The following is a 21,241-nucleotide window of genomic DNA, read 5'->3' on the forward strand; positions in this document are numbered from 1 at the left end:
AATAAGACATTTCGTTTAAAAACAACAACATAATAAATGCATAATTGGTGACTTAGGGGTTCACTGATTGTCACGTTCTGGGCAGATACTGATTTTTTTTCAGTTCATATATTTAGGTTTTGGATTTATTTTCATATCAAAAAAAATAATGATGTGTTTGAAAACCTTTGTCATTGCTTTTTAAAAAAAATTTCACCAGCAAATAGATGATGTACGGTGCAAAGACAAAAAGGGAAAACTACTTGGCAGAAAAGCAAAATAAATAAATAAATAAAAAGTCAATTTCTGTGCCAATACCGATGTATTAACATGACAATACAGCCTATAACCAATATTTTTTCTTTTGAATTGTTTGTTGTTGGAATGTATTTCACACTCTATGTGTGGGGAAACAAAGATTTTTGTGTAAACTAGGTCTAGTAACTAACCTGTTTAAAAAGCTCTTCGTCTCATCACACAAGTTTTTATCACTTTGCCAGTGCAAAACTGATACTGTACAGTGTAACAGGAGAGTTACACAGTAGAGATGAAGTGATGTGAAATTGAGAGCTGATACAATGTTTAGACAAACAATTTGTCCAATTTTTTGTGTGTTTTTAAACCTGCCCAAAATAGAGGTGACATATCAGTAGCTGGTATCAGTCAAAAGGATACCGATATTCAGGCAATATTAGAGATGCAACATTTTAAGCAAAAATGTAACTCCATATTCATCAAAGACGCCTGCCCCCACCAATCACAAACTGCTTTCAAAGGACAGCACATAATTGTGGCAGACTTGTGACTTGCTAGCTTTACCTGAGGGGTATACTATGAAATAAGTTTATAGTACGCCCAGCCAGGTTTCCTTTGCGTTAGCTGGCTTGACAAAACCGAAAACCCCTGTGAGAGATAACGGTTATCAAACAGTTGTTATCAAATTTCTTTTACTAAACCGGGCTCTTTGCTTTAGGGTCTGTGACATAAAAAGGGGCGATTCACGCCTCACATGACTATTCTTTGGCACAAAATGATCCCTGCGAGTGCCACCTATTCCAGTTAGGGATGTTATATAACGGTGAAATAGTGATAAAAATATACAAAGAAAATACCAAATTTAACAATTAAATACAATATTGTTGCAAATAAGACAGAAAATTAATGCAGTAGAAAACCATAAATCTTTGGATCTAGAACATAAGAGTTGTGAAGGTAGAATTCAGGCTGCGCAGTGCGCATGATTACAAATCGCCCTTAAGAGCTTCCATTTTGAGCCTGCCTTTCATAACTTCTGAGGGGTTAACAGGAAAAACAATTAGGGCCTCCTCCATCTGCTTTGTTTATTTTATTAAGTAAAGAAAGTTCTTCTGTCCTCTGTACATGCAAAGAAGAGGGGATGCTAATAGCTGCATGGTGAATATAATCTACTTCATGAGACACTTTCATCACTAAGTGACTGACAGGCTGTCAAAGACACGGGAAGTCACAAACAGGTCCTATGCGCAGCCGAAGTCTAGACTGCCATAATGTGATTGTTTTTGTCCTTTCAGTCACTCAGACTTTTAGGAGCAAACACAGTGGGCGGAAAAGTTCCTGCTGTCACTTAGCAACCAACAGCAGGCTGCGACAAACGATCCGATCCAATCCTGCCTCATAATTGTACCATTCGTTATGCCAGGTCTCTGAAGAATTTATTATTGTGCTTTCTTAATCCCATGAAAAGGTCACCAATTGAACAAACAATTTATGGATCGAGGGGATGAATTATTTAATGGCTCAAGCCAAATATTATAGGAATGAGAGGTTTTTTTTCCACCTTCCCTGGAAGGCGATGAATTATTTAGTCATCGGGGCCACATCTTTGATGAAAGCTATTACACGGCAACCTCAACCTCAATATCGGATAATGTCATCAGCTCCGAATATGGCCTAAACCTGCGTAATGAATGGTCAACAGAGCAGTGGGCTGCTGTGGCCTGAGCAGCCGGCGGGTGAAACTGTTTTGGCAAACAATTATTAGCATTTATTTTAAGCCTCGGAGGGGAACGCAGGCAGTCATAAGAGAGAATCTGAGCGGTGATCTTAATGTGTGCACTCACCAAGCCGGTAAAAACGTCTTAAATTTATCGCTCTAGCACAGCAAAAACCAACTGAAAGATCTCCAAATCAATTATGGTAATAATTCAGCATAAGGGAATGTTAATGTGATACAATATGGAGCACGTTGCTGCACAGCACAACATCTCCACTCTGGGAAACAGCAGCCGCAGGGACTGAACCAGCATCCACTCTCTGCCCACCAGGCTCCACTGGTACTGTAATGAAAATGATACTATCATGACGCTCAGCCTCATTGGTGGCAACTTGGAGGCTTTTATGGCCATTTCTGTCTCTTTAAGTCAATGAAGCGATAACTGTGTGCATCTGAATTATTATGGTTATAGCTTACTTATTAAGCAACTACCAAACTGGGTTATTGGATGTCTGATTGGTTGCCTTTTACAAGTTCAAATCAGGATGTACTGTCCTCTTACAAGAATAATAGAGCTTTACTAAACTGCTTTACTTCAGTGCGTTCATTCATTATCATTAGTCATATTCAGACTTCTGAGTGAATTTGAATCAAGAGTTACACTACCAAATTACATGAATGAACTCTTATTTGAATACAAAATCAACCTTTTTAGATCCTTTTTGTTAGACTCCAAGGTTATCTCTAGCTAAACCGCTCAACCATATGTGTAATTCACTAATAATAACGGGAGTTGTTTTTCTCTGCTCCCAGCCTATAAACCAAGACACGAGTCAAAGCACAGAGGAAGGTTGGAAGAATCAATTCAAAACAAACGCATTTACTCTGCTAATTGATTACTCTGATTTAATCAGATTCAGCCAAACAATCAGTTTTGCAACATCGACTTTGTCACACCGAGCTCCATTACAAACCTGGTAATTTAATGTTACCTTTGTATCGGCAAACCTACAAACCCCAGACAGAATGAAACGTTTTGCTCTGGTAAAAAAAATTATTGGGACTAAAATTCGGCCAACGAAATATCCAGCCAAGCAGTTCAACAATTCAGTTAAAGCTTAATTTATTCAACTGGTTAACAGCGTCAGTCAACCACCCATTGCGGCAGATTACTAGGACAGACACAGTCGAAGCAGGCCTAAAAGTTATTGAATAATACCCTGTAATTTAACAACGGCTGTTTGGTTTTGTGGACGAACGCCGAATTGAAGTGTGTCTGCTTACAGTTCAGATGTGGTTTCTGGTTACGAGGTGTGTGCTTTAGCCGAGGAGCACGGGAGCAAACGGAGCTACAATTGGCGTTGAATCCTGTCGGGGCTAAGCTAACGACTCTTACCTGGCACCGTGACTTGCTAACGCTTGAGAACGGCCAAACACCGGCGACCTGAGCGTTCTCACTCCAGCAAAGAGAGGTGCTTACTGGTAACTAGTCCGTGTTGCATGATTACAACTACCCACTTAACATTATTTGTCGCAAACCAGTAAATGCAGGACAGGATACTGCAAATATCTTACGTTGCCTTACCGCTTCGGTTTACAATCGGTGAACAGGCGCTGTTGTCTCCACCGAGGGTGAAGTAGCTAGTGTTTGTGGCAGAGTGAAGAGGCAGCGTCCAGCAGCAGGCTGACTGCGTCAGCTCCTCACGCTCGACACGCAGGGTGTTGAAAATATGTCACGTTTAGTGGTGGTTGTTGTTGTTGTTTTAATTAACTTGTGCCAGGAATCAGACAAGCAGTTTCTCAGACAGTTTCGTCATTTTCCTTCACACATCCCCAAACAAATATGTGTTTTTCACACCGTCAGTCGAGTTGCGATTTAATTAAATAAGTGCTAGGAAGTTACACGGGATAGTCACCGGTACTTAAGTGTAGCGGATGCCGGGTGATATAAACCGAGTGTACCTTGAATTTGCCGCGAAACCATCCTGGCCTTTTAGTTCAGTCTGCTGTTTTATTGCTTCGCGTCATTGCGCACTATCACTAGGTAGGAGAAACCTTACATATATAAATCAACCGAAAATACCGTTCATGTATTTATTTAATTCTTTTTGTATTGTTTTGGGTTTTTTTGCTAACACTTCTGCCATGTGACTAAATTTCTCTTGAGTTCATTACAGGATAGCAATAAATGGGTGCTTGTGCTAGAAGCATGTGGTTATATGTGAACACGGTAAACATAAAAGCTTAATAACAATATCTAGTTACAGAATAGCTAGGAAGCAGCAGAGCAGCGAGGAGTGTAACTAATGTAACTAATTAGGTGGTGCTTTTATTTCTATAGGCAGTATCACAACTTCCTGTGTCCTCTACTAGCTCTAGCTAAGGATGCTACAGACTCGCTGAAGTTTTTAACGGGGTTAGTGCTGTGCGCTAATGCTGCGTTTTGGTGCCGATACGATACCAAGTAAATACTTGGCCAATATTGCTGATACCTATACTAATACCTTTAACCTATAAAGGCAGCTTATGTAGGGGAGCAGTATGTCATGATTTATGAGCTGAATCATCCTCAATTTGCCAAATTCTGAACACATTTTAATAACCACTACAGGATTCTGATTGATTCTGTTGTTTACATGTGCTATAGGCTGTAAAAATACATGTAACACACAAAAAGGTTAACACATTTTTTCATTGATTTATTTATAATTTATTATAATTATTATGATTTATTTAACACAATTCAGTGGGCTACATACTGGACTTGGGAACAAAGTACCGATCCGATCGCGCTATTGATCCAATACTGATACCCGCATTGGCATTGAAGCTATCAGTACTTGGATGGATCTGCCCACCGGTACATGGAGTGTTTGGCTGCTACTTTGGCAGGCCTCAGCCCCTAACTTGTCTTTTTGTTTGATATGTCTTCCAGGCCTGTTTCCAGAGTATTCTTTCTTTCTTTTTTTAATATTTGCACAAAAGAATCTGAATATTTGGCCCAAAATACCCTCATGGTATGAAATGAAAAGTTTTTTCACTTTTCATTTGCACACTCAGTTGCACAGTGGTCATTCCTTTCATGTGATACCAACCAGCTACATACCAATAGACATGAATGATAGACCTTCCTTCTGCTCTTAAGCGCAGGTAGTGCCAACTTTCTGTGCTTAGTAGTTCTTCTTAGCCACAGTCATAGTTTTGTTGGGTCGCTGGTGTGCCTGTCTCGGTGGCTGTGATTACATATGGCAGCAGACACTTCCAGGACTGACCCGAATGATGAGGCAACACAGAGGAGGTGTTGTTGTGTTGTGACTGGAGGTGGCTGAGATAGGCAACTTTTACTATCACCGTGCTTCATCATCCAGCATTTAATAATGATATTCCTGTCAATGCTACCAAGGCTGCAGGGGAAAGTTACTCACCATTACTACAAAATCAGCAGTCAGAGTGCTAAACTAAATATGTTGTGCAATAGATGCTAATCCATGTACATTTTGGTTTAACAATTTTTTAAAATTTTTTTTTTGTCCTCCAGATTCAAATTGGAGCCGACTGAGCAAGTACTGAGAAACTGATGAGGACTTGCTAATGGAAATGGATGATAATGGCCTACAGGCCTCTTGCTGTGATACAAGATGGTCGGAGCAACTGTCAGGCCTTCCTCACAAGCTCCTGCACCGCCTGATGCCTTTCCAAAGGGAGGGAGTGGAGTTTGCTTTATCGAGGAGCGGACGGTGAGTGGTGACACCCCCGGCAACAGTCCAGTCATTTTAAAATGAAATTTACATCTTGCAAATCAATAATAGCTACTAAAGATAGTCGTCAATGAATGTAGACCTACAGAGAACAGAGGAGTACTGCTCTGTTTTCGACATTACACTCCACCTCTGCAAGTATTGATTTGATTTCTGTGAAGATGTTTTCAAGTCAGATGTGTTGTGTAAGCATATGGGAGGAGACTAGCTGCACCTTAAAGGGGACAGTGGTCGACAGTAGTAGATCAAACATGCTAGTTCTCTTGGATTTTAATGCACTGAATCTACACCGATTAGCTGATTTTCTTTTTCTTTGTTATAATCATAAACTGTACACTATGTCTAGTGCCTGGTCAGTTCATGTGATATTCTTTCAGCTTTCTTCATTATGTAACAATTTCAAAATTCATAAAATGTTCTTTTTAGAAAAGACTCACTGTTACAAAGGACAGCACAGTTACTCCTCCTCAGTGCACAAAAATAAACTGTAATGTTTTTATTTAGTGCCCAGCCTGCTAGGCCAGGTCGATTTATTGTGTCTAGGTGGAATGCTGCAACACAGATAAGCATCAATTTCATTAGTTATCCAGAATATTTTGACATGTAGATGTGCTTTTTTTCATCCCTTGGCTAAAGATCTGTCTTTGGCCGCCTCCACAGCCAGACCTATTTTATCAATTAACTCTGTTGAGCACCAGCAGAGGAAGTGTAAAGCGTATATGCATGAGTTCTATGACTCACACGGCTATTTTCAACTGCATGTTGCGAAAGAAAATGAAAAATGTTGCTTGTGGGATATTTTTATATGCTTCAAACTGAACAAAGAAAAACATGTACTGAGGTATCGGTAGAGCAGGTCATCTATCTTTCTATCTCTATCTCATTGGAAGGTTCATGGTTTGAACTCTGGCTGCTACAGTCTGCATGTCACAGTATCGTTGGGCATAACACTGAACCCCTAGTTGCCCCTCGGTGTTGGAATAAAAGCACTTAGGAATGTGTGAATGTGAGTGAATGGGTGTTACCAAACCAGTCCATTACCAAGTAGTTCCAATCCAAGCCTGGTTTCATCAAACTTAGATGAAAGGGTTGGCCACCTGGAAATTAGGATCTACTCCCATTTGGTCCATTTTTACCTAAACTGAGATGTCAAAATGTTATTCCTGTTTTGTTTTTGTTTGTTTTTTTTACTTTTCGCTGCTTGTCATACTTCAAACTTCTGGGCTTTAAGCTGCATCCACACTTGAAATGATTCAGAGTGAGCTGCCGACCAGAGGCTACGGGATGTAAATATCATTCTGCAGCTAAGGGCAAAATAACTGCTGATAATGTGAAGGGAGCAATTTCCTGGCAAGCAAGTGAAACGGCTACCAATGAGGAATCCTATTGAATGACATATGACCTGGTATTAAGTACTTTAGAGTGTTTACTTTGGCAAATAAAGACAGCTGTGGTCAGTCTTGAGATTACTGGTAATTTACATGATTCTAGGTTGGCTTTCGAAGCATCACACGTTATTGAACTTGAACATTTTTACCTTCTTAACAGTGGATTTCCATGAACTTTGGGATTAATTTTGAATGCAAACTAAGTAAATAAATGTAAAAAATAAGGTTGATGCAGTGGAAGGCACAGGGCCGTCCGGTCGAGCACTAAGCCAGGACTTGGGGGCGTTTTTGACAGTGAAGGTGTCTCTTAAGAAACCTGCACATGAAGGTCCCAACATGGTAGCCCGTAGATGCTATGCAGAGCTTTACTGACCACGTGTTGTAGCTATGTGAAAAATACATGGAATAAACTGTGATGCGGGGTACTTGTGTTTGTATTGGTTTTGTTGTTGGATCCTAAAGCTTGTCCCCTTGACCACCTAGAAGACAGAAGTCATACAAAGACTTTCCTTACGTTAGTCTTAAAACATGTAGTCATGGCCAGGGCAATGGCGTGCAAGGCTGACTTTTACTTTCTCTAGATAAACCACGCTGACTGCTGTTATCATGGCCCAGTCTGAACTACACAGTGATTGAATCTGTGCTTTTAGTGTGGGGCAAAAGAGCACCTCAGTAAAGGAGAGAAGTGGGGTGGATTTACAACAACGCACAAAACAAGAAAACACATCATTGCTAAAGAAATAAAGAATAATAATTGTTTTTAATCTCAATTTCATTTTGTTTTATTCATTACTCGAATCCAAGCTGGTGATGGAAAATAAAATTTGATTTATTGCTCAGACCTCAGCAGTGGGATTATAAGAACAACAATAACAACAATGTACAGCGTGTGCAGTTATACCTGTGCACTTCCCCAAGGCCGAGGCAGCAGTTAAGAAATGGTGTGTTTTACTGCTTATGAGTTCAACTTATCATTTGTAAAAAGGCACAAACAGAAGTTTTATTTGGCCTCTTTTAAGAGACCTTGTAGAGTTTCTGGGCATGTGTAGGGCTACGGAGTAATCTTTTTAAGAGTGTGAAATCGGTGAGTTTTTGTCAATATGTGATGTGCATGCACACACAGGAAGAAAATGTGGCACTCCTGTGATGGTATGGCTTATGTATATGCAAGATCTGGCTTTAAGGATAGTCAGTGGTCTTGGCGTTAAATGTGAATAAGCTTCCCCTGAATATCCATAAGTCCTCCAAGGTAATGCTAATCGAGTGCATAAAGTTGATTATCTTTTGCACAACATTCAGTCTGTGATGCTGTGCTGGAAGATAAGCTCCTAGCACTTCAAAGGTTCTGTTTGTCATTGGTGCTTTGATTTTTCACTTCCTGATGATGATGATGACGGCGATGATGATGATGGGGATGTTCATTTGAGCATACAGAGAAGCTCTGCAGTATAACACATCTTCCACTATAGCATCAGTGTGTGATTTAGTCAAATAGGATGGTATCTTTGCACCGATAATTTCCCTAATGGAGTTTTAAAGTAGACGGTTCAGCTCCACTTTAGTGCAGTGAGAACGGAGATTTCTTACCACGCTACAAAATGTAAAAAGTATGTCAAGAAGAATATATTCTAAATCCAGATGTTCAGAAGACTGTAAGACTGTAGCTATGAAAATGGGTATCCACAAAAAGCTTCTGAGTTGCCCCCAACTGTTTGTATGCATGGAGCATTAACTGTAGGAACCGACCGGGACTTGCCCGTTTCCTCCTCCCTGACCAGTCGATATACATGTGGGTTCTCGGGAAGGTCAGCGCAGGAGGAGCCAATCTGAGGGGCTCTGCTTTGATGCAACGCGGCCATATTGATTCAGGAACACTGGGAGGCAGTGCTTTGTTACACGTTGGGTCAGGAGTCAATTGGCTCTCATTGCACCGTGCGGACAGCTACCTCAGTCAATTGGCATCAGTGTGGCGGGAAGAGCAGCGCAGGCACCGTTTCTCTCTGGAGACTAGCACAAATGGTATTAGCAGAAGAGACTACAGGTAGCGGGAGGTTGTAATTTTTTTGTGATTAAGATCATTTTCATTACTTAACACATATAACAGGCATGTCAGGTTTGGTGTGGTGGTAATAAATTTTAAACAAAAATATGAATATAAAATTGGCAAATCTGCTTTTGAGTCTTTGAGTAATCTTTTTAAACAATAAAATTGGAGCTTCATTTAGATTCTGTTTGTGTCTACACTTTTTTCACATGAATGTAATGCATGCCAAGAAAGGAGACATTAACACTTTTTAAAATTAAATATTAAGATATACTGAAAAAAACTCTGTATTTGATTGGCATAATTATTTGTATCATATTTCCACACTAAACTCAGATGAGAAAATATCAACTGCTGTATATAGAAAATCCTAACTTGAAACAGATTGGAGCTGATGTAGGATAAACTCTCCATATCTGGTAAATATTAGGACAGAGCTGCAGGTATTTGCCAAAGTCTAATACCATCAGTTGATTATTAAAAGCTTGGCTTCCAGCAATAGTTTGATTTTTGTTTTTTTTTAACAGGGTTTTTTAACAGATGTATTCCAAGCCAGTCAGCACACCACACCGTTTTGGATTTTTTTGAGGAATGAAAGTAATAGCCACAGATTTAACAGACGCAGCTGTTGAGCTTTATTCACATAAAGTTAACATGATTTTTTTCTGTTGTTATGTGTATTTAAAGTTAAAAGCAGAAATAATCAACCAGAAAATGTGCCTTAGCCTTGATGTTCAGTTACTTTAGGTAGTAAGCTACGCTACGTGGACAAAACTGTTCGAACACACTACATTTGTATAAAATCATGCATCCAGCCACACAGTCTGCCTTTACGTACAGTTTTGAAAGCATGCATTACATGTGTAATGTACCAGTACCTTTGTCCATTTAGTGTAGTTAGCTGGTTCCTACTGTGTTTTTTAGTTGTTAGTTTTTTTTGGCTAGCTAATGAAGCTAAGCTAAAGCTTATAAAGCTGATCTAAAACTGTGTTTGTTTGACTGTTTGGCTTCCATGAATGGACCTTTATTTTGGAGATTCTCCATCACTGCATGACACTGGGTCTAACATTTAGTGTTTTTCTTTTTCTTTCTTTTTCTTTTTTTTTTTAAAAAAGCTAATGAAAATGCCTATTATGCTTTTTTATGATGGCTAGCTAGCTGAATGCTTGTTTGTTGTTGTTTTTTTTAAATTTCTTTTTAAGTGCAGATTATTGCTTTTAGATATTGAGTACATGAAGAAATGCAAATTTTAATGGGCTTGGTCCATCTTGTTACGGTTCTCAGTTACGGACATGCTATATTTGCAACAGTAGACATCAAAAGAGGCTAAGAGGTTAAAATCTTACTTTGAGAGCATAGACAGAGACCACAAGCTAAAATGCAATTGCTATTGGCAGAAACCTTGATCATTCTCTCCGTATTAGAGCCACCCTGCTGTTCTTCATTTCTTCATTCAGTTTCCTTGGAAAGAGACTGAAATGAATACTAATATTCAACTGAATATCACAGTGAAAAAGGCGGAAATAATATTTCTACCTACTAACATGAATAGACCAGAATGCAATAATGCAGCAGCTGACTTGCTAGATCTTTAGGAAGGGGTATAACAGTTCTGGTAAATGTAGGAAATCACTACCTGAAATGCAACTAGACAAGGCAGGCTGACAGACGAAGAATAAATGGCAACCCTTCATTATAAAATACCTCCTGAAATGCACTGAACATCATAGATTGATGTTGGATGTCTAACAGCGTAGGAGGATACGTGGGCGGATTTTTCCTTTAAATCTCATAGTCATTGTCTCTTTTCACATCCAGAGCATCAAGAGTACCGAAGCAAAACATCAAATGTTGTTGCAATTCAAATACTTATGGAGTCGGCTGTATCGGCCTGTGTAGGAGGGTGAGTGAATTTTATGGAGCTAGATGGGGGATAATGTGGGAAAGTTGCGGTACCGTATGACAATAAAAACCCATGAGATGTGGTTGATTGTATTGTTTAGAAAGTTGGGCAGAAGTTTGCCATTTAAGTGCTGACATTTGTATAGACTCGGCTATTTTAAAGAAGCGTACACGTAAAATACTGCTCTGAGTGGGCCAGGTAGTGAAAAAAACAACAGCATTAATTTGAGTTAAAGTGCATCCATTAAGACCTCCTGGTCGCTTTCATTAAGGTGATGAAAGGTGTTGACCGTAGCTTGAAACCAGCCATGTGCTGCAGTCTAACCTGCTCTAATTTGTCCTAAATATTATTGTAAGGAACTGCCTCTGCTTTTATTGAATAAGAAATGCTGTGCTGATGCCAGAGGAGGTCAATGCTGTATTCTTTCTCCCTGTAATGGCCCACATATAGAGTTTTGTTCTCTGAATAAATGTAGGTGCATGAGTTTAAACCATATTTACAGAACCGTAATAACTATTCCTAATATAAAGACTGTACACAGAGTGCTTTCATAAAATCATTTGGGCTAATGAGGCTTGGTGCTCGATGGATATCATTCATAGAGAGCATTTCTCTGAAACTTTAAACCCCACAACTAAATCAGCAACAGTGTATTTTATCTTATTTGAATCTACTTATTAAGAGTTTATTTTTTAGAAACTTGACTTAATAATTACACCATTTTTCATCAAACACCTACCTAAACACAACCTCCCATTCAGGCCCTTTCACAGGCTCTTTGATACTTTCATTTGGACATTTTGTTTGGCACATAGAAATAGATTTATACAGTAAGTCTGTGCCACTGGTACGCTGTAACTGCAAAACCTTTCTGCATCATCCTAGAAATGAAACTTCAGTTAACTCTGACATCGATGTCGTCAGGTGCCATTGTTTCCTCAGCACACCAGCATAAGAATAAATGCTGGTAATGGCGTCGGCCACTTATGTAGGCTGCGTAGTATTCAAATATCTAATCAGCCTGGTAACATGTTGACATGGTAGAGAATTTGTTGAAGTTCAAACCCAGCATCAGAATAGGGAAGAAAGGTCATTTAAATGTCTTTGAATGTAGAATGGCAGTTTTTCAGATGATGACAAAATGTTTTACTAGGGTTTCTGTAGAATGGTCTGAAGGAGAGGAAAAACCCAGTGAGCACCAATTCCCCAGGTGAAAAACACTTGATGTCAGGGGTCAGTGTAACCCAGCCACAGGGGATACAAGCTAGTGTACTCCTAGTGTTGGTCCCAAGCCCAGATAAATGGGGAGAGTTGTGTCAGGAAGGGCATTCGGGGTTAAGGCTTTGCCAAATCAAACATACAGGTGATAAAGAATCAGATCTGTATGTTGGAACAGTCTGGGCCCAGGTTAAAAATAACTGCCTCCACTGCTACTATTGGCTGAAGAGGGGGAAGGTGTGTTAGGAGGCAGCAAGAGAGCAGTCGGATAACTCAGGTTGAGTGGTTTGGGGATAAAGTCAGAGATGGTTTGGACATGTGCAGTGAATCCATCCTTTGTTGTAGTGCTGGTTCAGGTGGTGGTGTGGGGGATATTTTCTTGGCGCACTTTGGGCCCATTGAAAACAACTGACATGCTTAAGTGACACCGCCTACCCGAGAATTGTTGGTGACCATGTCCATCCCTTTACAACCACATAACCCTTTTCCACTAGTACCTTCTTGGGTTGGCATGGCTCAACATGGTTTTTAGGCTTTTCCATTAGGAGGAAGTACCTGGTACTTTTAAGGTACCTAGGATTCCATCTGAGGTGATCTGAAAATGTGACGTCAACAGACTGCATGCCATAATTGGGTAGTCAGTGCCGTCACTCAATGAGTCGTGGGAGCATCCGCTTTGCGAATATCGGCACTGCCACTTTTGAAACCTGCCAACAAGGGAAATGGCTACACAAAAAACAACACCATAGTCCCCAAGTCTGAGAGAAAGTCATACACTGAGCAGCAGGTATACCGTCGTTTCCACATCCTGCTTTGTTGTAGCGTAATGGAAAACGACCGCTATTGGTGTATCCATGATGGCTGCTTCCAGGTGCCACGTCACAAAGCTCAGATCATTTCGAACTGCTTTGTCGAACATGATGATAAGTTCATTGTACTCAAATGGCCTCCACAATTACCAAATCTCAATTCAGCAATGGATTTGAAGGAAAAGGAGACTTGCATCAAATATGTGCAGCTGACAAATCTGCAGCAGCTGTGTGATCATGTCACCATGGGCCAGGATCTCTGAGGAAAGAGATTGAGGCTCTGGAGGCAAAGGAAAGTCCAGACCGCTACTGCTACTAGCAAGGGGAGCAAATGACAACAAATTTCTTCCTGTTCAAAGGGAGTTTTTCATTCCCACTGTCACCAAATGCTTGCTCATAGTGGGTTGTCTGATAGAGGAGGTTTTCTCTGTATTATTGTAGGGTCTTTAATTTACAGTATAAAGCACCTTGAGGTAGCTGCTGATGTGATTTAGTGTTACATAAATGAAACTGAATAAAAAAGTTTCAAAGTTTAAAGTAGCGCTGCAGCAGTTCCTTTGTCATTCAGATAGGCATGGTGACGCAGCAAAGCAAACATCATTTAAACATCACAACCTTTTGTCTCCTGAATGCCTTCGCAGTTCATCATACTTACTTTTGTTTTCTAGTATGCATCAAGCTTTGCATTTGCCATAATATGACGCAGCAATTTATTAATTAGACTGTTTTTTGACACGTCTTAGCAGTAATCTAAAGGGAGTGACTGGGTCCTGTATCTCCCTTATAAATAAAAAACTAGTTTTCATATTTGCTTCCTAAGGTGCTCTAAATTCCATTTCTTCCTAATAAGGCATGAAATTTGCTATAATTTTTTTTATCAATATAATAGGATAGATTTTGTTTTGTGAAAGCAGCAGGGGATGCATTTCATTAAACAGCATGAAAAATTTCACCCACCATTAGTAACCTGTCGCCTTAATAGGTAACTTTCTATTGTTTGGACCGTATCCATCCAGGATGTAAAGAGGTTTTTATAGAAACAAAGTGCGGAGGTGGCACATCGTAAATAAATGTTCCAGCCTGCTGGGTTCAATTTGTGTATTTGAGAAAATACTTTTATTTTTTTTGAGAAACACTTAACACATTGAAACATAAACAATACGTTCACTTAATCATTTGATAACGTTTTAAGAATAAATGCGTTGTTATGGCCAAACTTACAGTGCATTCATATACTTTATGTAATGTAATAGACTCAGGAGAAGAAAAAGATTATGATTAAACATAACAAAAAAAAATGAAGTTCATAATGTAAGAGCACGCCTACACCTACAGACCATAAAAGGAACATATTATATTTAATGTGTGGCAAGAGACTGGCAGTTGCAAAGTGCAAAGTTATAAAATCGAGTACATCTTAATAAAAGTTAATGAAATTAAGTTGCACAGATTCACCTGTGACCATGTTCACCAAGTTTGAATATGTCCATAGTTTAACTTTCAAACCCAAAAGCAGCATCTGTCTTCACATGACCCGATATCAGTTTGTGAACATCATTCAGCTGTGATATTTTGTCCTGAAATGAAGAGAATGTAAATGTGTGGCAAAAGCTAGCATTGGCCATAGCACATATGTAAACATTAAAGCGTCAGCAGATGAAAGTTGGCTAACTTTAGCTAGCAGTTATGAAATCAAGTCTTTTATTTATAGCGTGCGTTTAAAAGCAAGAGCTGCTCTAACCAAAGGGATTTACAGTGAGATTAGACACATGTGATTTAAAACACTATAAATAAGGAGAAAGGTGTTTATTGAAATGAGCACAATATACAGAGTCAGGAACGGCTCCATGACGATCATTAGGAGACTGAGGAGAAGAACAGAGGTTTAAAAAACATCAAGAGAGTGAAAAGTCTAATTGCGGATCCCAAACTGTTCAACAGTTTAGGGCCGAGGAATGAAAATGCTCCATCCAGTTTGGTCCTGGCGACAGCTCGTGCCGTGTTTTAAAAGCAACGACAAAACTGCCAGTACAGCACAGCCATGGGCTCGCTTCTTGGTAGCAGCAAGAAAGTTTGGCTGCTGCGTTTTTGAACAACTTCAGGCTAAAAATGGCCGACTGACTATACTTTTGATGACGGTAATTGTGCAAGTTATCTGAAATAGAAAATGCCAGTACTGATAACTGAGCTGATTTGTTTATGCATTTTAAACCTGAATCATGGATGAAACTAAGATTTCTTTCATCACTCAATAAAAGAGGACCGAGGTCATTTGATTGCGGTGGTGGGGGTGACTGCCTGGCCAAAGGTCAGACCCTCACTTTGAGTCTGGTTAGCAGAAGGAGGCTTTTTCTGCCGTGCAGGATTCTTACATCCTCAATAATAAGAATGTAGCAGCAAAACCTCTGGACATCCGGAAATGAGCAACCTTTCAATTTCAACAAGAAAATCATGTTATTTCTTCTCAAATGCTGCACAGTATTCTTTCAGTCCTTGCTGTTTTTATATGATGAACAGAAACTATTATCTGTAATCAGAGCTCCTGAAGAACGGCATCTTTAGAGGTCATTGCTGTTTTAAATGTGATTATTTTTCTGTCTGCTGCTTCTTCCTTTCTTTCTGGAAGTGGCTGAAAACAGAATATAAAAACCATAGTTCAGCAGAGGTGTAGTGATATTAAAAATCTACAATAAAAACAGCAAAACATTATGATTACTTTGGGAAACACTAGCTTTGTTTTTTTGTAATTAGATTTTTCTCCCTTGTGGGGAAAGAAGAGAACTAAAAGGGCTTTCTGACAGTTTTTTGTGAGCACAAAAAAGCCGGGAGCAAAAGCTGAACATTTCTTTGTTTAACTAAGGTTTATAATATCCTTTTTCAAGGCATAGATGCTATCAAAACATGTGAGAACCTGCTTCAACATTTCCTGCTTTGTTTTGATTCACACTATAGAGCAAGACTGCACTATGAGCCCGTAACTGTGTGCGCAATCAGAGTGATCCCATTCTGAAGCACCCTTTAAGTCAGCTTTTTATCCAGCGTCTAACCTCGTGAGCAGTTTTCTCCACTGACCAGAGAGCAGCACAGGTCCAGTCCTCAGAAGAGAGCCTTAACGGGGCTTTGGAAGATTGGGGTTACACGCCGAGCCCGCACCGTGCCTCACCGCGCAGAGGTCAAAGTCATCAAATCATCACTGCCAGCTTGGGAGGCACCGGAGCCCGTTTCCTGACACTTTGGGGCTTGTGGGTTTCAGAGATAACATTAGAAAGGTGCTGTGACGGAGAGCGTGCCGTCGTCAGGCAACAGCACTGCAGCATGCTCGCAGTCTCAAACCGTCAAGACGGCACTCAGGTTATTTAAAGGAGGATGATTAATGTGTTGAGAAATGGCAAGCACCTGCCCCAGCTGCACTGCCTCTCCTGTGTGTGTGTGCGTGTGTGTGTGGGCGGCTGGATGCGCGAGCACATATACTGTATCCATATATGTGTTCGCTTCTTTTTGTTCGTGTGTGTGTCTGGTGTGTATTTTTGCATGTCTATTGTGTGCATTTTTCACAGACGCTTGGTGTGACACTGTGTGTGTGTGTGTGTGTGTGTGTGTGCATTGCGCTGACTGGGCCGGTGTGCTGGCAATTAGAAAAACCACCAGTGGCAAGGTGCACATTAATCATGTTCCTCAGCTGAAAGAGAGAAATGGGGCGGAGATGGGGAGAGGAAGAGAGGGAGGAGGAGAAAGAATAATGAGAGACGTGTCTGAGGCATTCAGAGCCGCTCCGTCGCACTGTTTGCTCTGACATGATGTTGGAAGCATTTATGAATAGGCAAGGTCACGACAATGGGCCCAAACCCACTGGGCAGGGAGAACCAGAGGTTGATCTAGTTGCACTTTTTCCACAGCGACAACTTGAGCCAAGGACTGTGTCGCGCTCTCATTGTACCTTACAATGTGCGGCATGAATGGCAGACTAGATAGTAAGCAGGGCTGCACAGTTATGATCAACGTGATTATCACAATTATTTGTCACTATTATTCTTTACACTGTGATGGCCTGAGTGCATCTCCTAAAAGTCTTTCTTACTGACTATTTTCCCAAAGCCTTCATTACTCGCTGTGTTTTAGCGGAGATGCGTTCTGGTGATTGCGTTGGTGATTTCGGCGCGTGTTTGTGAGCTGGATGGGTGCGCTGACGTGCGCTGGCTCGCTTTTATGGCTGTGTGAGTCGTTGGACAATTAATGTTGGCAGTCATCGCTTTTCTTGGCCTTCACACACGAATCATCAGTTTGTGGTGTGTTTTCAGTCAGTTGAGTAAGTCTGCAGAACTCATTGCATGTGATTTCTTCTCGGTTAACATCGTTTGTCCTAAATGCAAAATACTTCCAGAAAAAGTTATCACAATACCTGAATTTAAACTAGGAAATACTCAGTACTCTATACCGTTTTCAGCAGCATTTTTTCTTTGACACAAATTTGAAACTTGACAAACTAATAAATGCTGTCGACAGAGTTGTCAAAGGCCATGCAATCTTTTAGTACACCTAGACTGGACTACTGTAACGCACTGTGTACTAGAGTTAGTCATCTCTAGCTAACTTATAATTCAAAGAGCCTTAGTAAGATAATTGACTGGGACAAAAAAGAGAGCTTACATTACTCCAGCATTGACAGCCTTGCATCGGCTTCCCGTGCATTACAGGACGGAGCATAAAGCAGCGCTGTTTGTGTTTAAAGCCTTAAATGGTCTTGTGTTACACTCCCTGGAGATCGTTGAAGTCTGCTTCCCCATCACTCTTCCCCACCAGGTGGTCAAAGCTTATTTCAAAAGAGAGTCGTGCCTTTGCTGGTGTTGCACCAAGACTCTGGGATGACCTCCCAAGTGACCTCAGACAAACCTCAGCTGCGACTTTCTTTATGACCTTTTTTTTTGCTGATCTCTGCAATAGGTTGTTTCTTTGATATTTATTAATGTAATGTGAATGTGTGTCATTTGAATTTTAGGATTTTACAAATGTCCTAAATAAATAAAATCTACTTACTAACTCTTCAACTCATTATTTTTTCCATTTAGTCATCAGAATTGATGTGACAGTAAATATCAACTAATCCCAGCTAACCACATCAGGGGTAATAATGACCGATTACAGGTATTTGGCAGATATATCTGTTAATCCATAACATAGTTCGGTTGCTAAACAATGTCATATGAGAGAGCCACGTTAGGTGAGCGTTCATAGGTTCAGTCATGGCTCATCTCCCCCTCCATAAAAAGCTTGGATTTCAGATGTAAACAACATTAGGACCCTAATGATAAGCAACCAGTAAATCAGCTATTTTTGATTGATAATTAAATGATTAATTCATTGTCATAGCAGCTGCCCATTTTCCGTAGACTGACTAATGGGATTAATTGATTATTTTTTTCAGCTCTTGTTAGTCATAATGCTGCATTCTCCCCGAGAATGTACCGAGCCAAAAGCTCTTCCATGATTGTAGTGTAACACTCATGTTTGGAAAAGAAGTATAATTTTTTTAAATGCATTTAAATGTTAACGGTTACATTTTAAAGCTTTCCTCTTACATTGCACTTATTTTCACGCACACTGTGTGAGTTCTACACTGTAAAGTAGATGGCAAAAATATAGGAATGAATCACGTATGTTGTATTTGTGCTACAGTAATAATGTGCCCGTATTCGTCGGGGACTTTGCCATATATTGTTGGGGGCGGGTGTATACCAACATTTTTACCAAAAAATACTGATCTGATGGCTTCTATTATTTATATACTTACAGTATAGAGCTTGCTTCTTCTCCTTTGGGGTATGCTCCATGACTCACTTTCCTCTTCAAGTCAACTCTTCAACCAATCAGAATTCTACTTACGTGTATCGTCATATCCGTTGGCTTTTTGAAAGGACTGTTGGTTGAATTCCCACAGTCCCTGTCCCCGCATAGCCAAAGAGTTAGACAAACAGGCACCAATGCGGGACCATAAATCCCAAATAACACTACTCAATAGAAATAAAAATGCTCAAGTTCTCCCCAATGAATTGACCTGAATTAAATTTGTTGCTGCCTACGAGACAGAGAGTGAAACACCGGCTTCTACAGCAGTCAGCGAGGGTTTTTTTTTTGTTGTTTTTAGGAACTGAATGAACCCAAATACATAAACATTGTGGTCTGCAAAGGTACTCTGCTGCATTAGATGCAGTATCTCAAACTCAACAGAAACAACAACATAAATATTGAATAGCAAGAAGTCCTGCAGACGTACATTAGTAGTTTTAGTTTTGTTGTATGTCCAGAAATCCTTGCTGTTGGTTTATGTTAACTTTTACTTTGTGTACATGACCCACAAAAGTCTGAGACGTTGGGGTGTGACTGCAGGTTATTAAGGCTTCTGTAATGATTCTCTCTAGTTGGAGGACCTGATGTCTTTATATGTAAACTATAACGTCTGTCATATATAGAAGCCATTACCTTCTCTACAAAGTGTGAAACCTGTCTGATAAAGTTTTTCCTTTTGTTTTACAGATGTATGATTGCCGATGAGGTAAGCACACACAACGCTGGCTCAGGAAATCTATTTTCCAAAAAAAAGAACCTGAGAGTTTGCTGCATGCCTTCCAAATTAATTTGTCAGCCCTCTGCTGCACTCCCACGTGCTTAATCGGTTTTGACACTAGAATCATTCTGAGACCTTATTACTCTTGGGCCTCACATCAGCTCAGCCGTCATATGCAATTTGCCACAGAGTCAGTGCACAATTGACTTGTTTTTCTCCCCATTCGCCATGTGTTGTTGTTTGGTGGGCCCAGATGGGTCTCGGGAAGACCGTGCAGGCCATCGCAGTGGCGTACACCTTCAGGCAGGAGTGGCCCCTCCTGGTGGTGGTGCCCTCGTCCCTCAAGTACCCCTGGATCGAAGAGCTGGAGAGGTGGATCCCCGAGCTGCAGCCTGGAGACATCAATTTGGTGGAGAACAAGAGCCACACCATGTAGGTCATCGCACCACATTACCCCGTTTGACCTTCATCCCTAAAAATCACCTCCATACTCATGTCAGCCTCTTAGTGTCTGGTTTTACTGGGACTAAATTTTGGTTTTGACTCTTCTGACGTTCTTAAAGCTGGTTTGACTGTTTTATTAAACTAAAGCTCTAAACACAATAGCTGCTTGTTTACATTTAACAGCAAAACTAGAAATCAAATTGAGTTTCTGTCTATTTTTGGTCTCCACCACATCCTGAAGGCTGATCTCTCTCTCTTAATTCTTAAATGCTCCCAACTGTTCACAAATAGCGCTCAACAGGTGGAGCAGGTCCTTATTAAAATGTATTTTTAAGATCAAGTTGAATGATCTCCTAAATATAGAATAAGAAATTTGTTCTACTCCAAATCAAAGGCTAATATTGTCACAATGACAAAGACTACAGTAGCTTAACGGCTTATTATTAAAGCAGTGGTTTGTAGCATCAAACTGCACATTACTGCTGCCGTGGTTGTGAAATTCTGGATAGATGGTGAATTATTAATTTTTTGTTTGTTTTGTGGTGTGACTTAGCGTGCACATTATTCGATGCTGTCTCGTTTACAGAGCGTTGCAGAAGGGAAGCTCGATACTGGCTTAAAAATCACATAAAGGTACTTAAAGGTACTGTTTTTGAACCCTGTAACGCCAAGTGTATCATATTTGATACATGAGAATTTGTGAGTTCTTGACTTCATCACCATCAGTGTGAGTTTTGTTTGTTTTTTTTTAATTAAATTGCACAATACATTTATAAGCAAACGTCACGCTTGACTGGTTAAATATATTGACTCAATACACCATGCTGTGGCACAAAGTGGTACTGCATGAAGGTACGGCCTGACTTTAGTTCAGCTTCAGCTGATAATCCTTTGATAGAACATACACAGGAATTTTGGGCAGCTGTTTCCTTCCTTTTTTAACACATGTAAGTAACTCTAAAAGAAACACTTGTAGTTTGATTTTATAGAATATAATTTATTATCAATTCTCTGGTTTCAAACCCCCCAAAAAAAGAATGTCTGCTGCTAATACATTTAATGGTAAACTAATCATGTTTCCACCGATAACTTTGGTTTTCCTGTGTAGAAGCTCACTCAGGGTCTCTTCAGTACTCATAATATCCATGCAAAATATTGTGCGAG

The 21,241-nt window shown here is 40.0% G+C and overlaps 2 protein-coding genes across 15 annotated transcripts in view; one reads left to right on the forward strand and one right to left on the reverse strand.

Moving 5' to 3' along the window:
• LOC113016157 (R3H domain-containing protein 1-like) overlaps positions 1 to 3,609 on the reverse strand; it is a 53,568-nt gene extending 49,959 nt beyond the window's left edge. For 6 of the 8 annotated variants that reach the window (XM_026158756.1, XM_026158755.1, XM_026158751.1 and 3 more), the window contains exon 1: positions 3,537 to 3,609. The gene's annotated coding sequence lies outside the window, so the exon portion shown is untranslated. The remainder of the gene's footprint in view (positions 1 to 3,536) is intronic. The other 2 variants (XM_026158758.1, XM_026158759.1) reach the window with 1 other exon arrangement.
• Positions 331 to 21,241, forward strand: part of zranb3 (zinc finger, RAN-binding domain containing 3) — a 135,633-nt gene continuing 114,722 nt past the window's right edge. The window contains exons 1-4 of one of the 7 annotated variants that reach the window (XM_026158746.1): positions 331 to 3,433; positions 5,490 to 5,688; positions 19,603 to 19,621; positions 19,887 to 20,065. In XM_026158746.1, the coding sequence (XP_026014531.1) occupies positions 5,543 to 5,688; positions 19,603 to 19,621; positions 19,887 to 20,065 (344 nt within the window). In that variant the 5' untranslated portion in view covers positions 331 to 3,433; positions 5,490 to 5,542. The other 6 variants (XM_026158745.1, XM_026158744.1, XM_026158748.1 and 3 more) reach the window with 6 other exon arrangements.

This window comes from Astatotilapia calliptera, chromosome 23 (genome assembly GCF_900246225.1).
Source record: "Astatotilapia calliptera chromosome 23, fAstCal1.2, whole genome shotgun sequence".
In the NCBI taxonomy this organism is placed as follows: Eukaryota; Metazoa; Chordata; class Actinopteri; order Cichliformes; family Cichlidae; genus Astatotilapia; species Astatotilapia calliptera.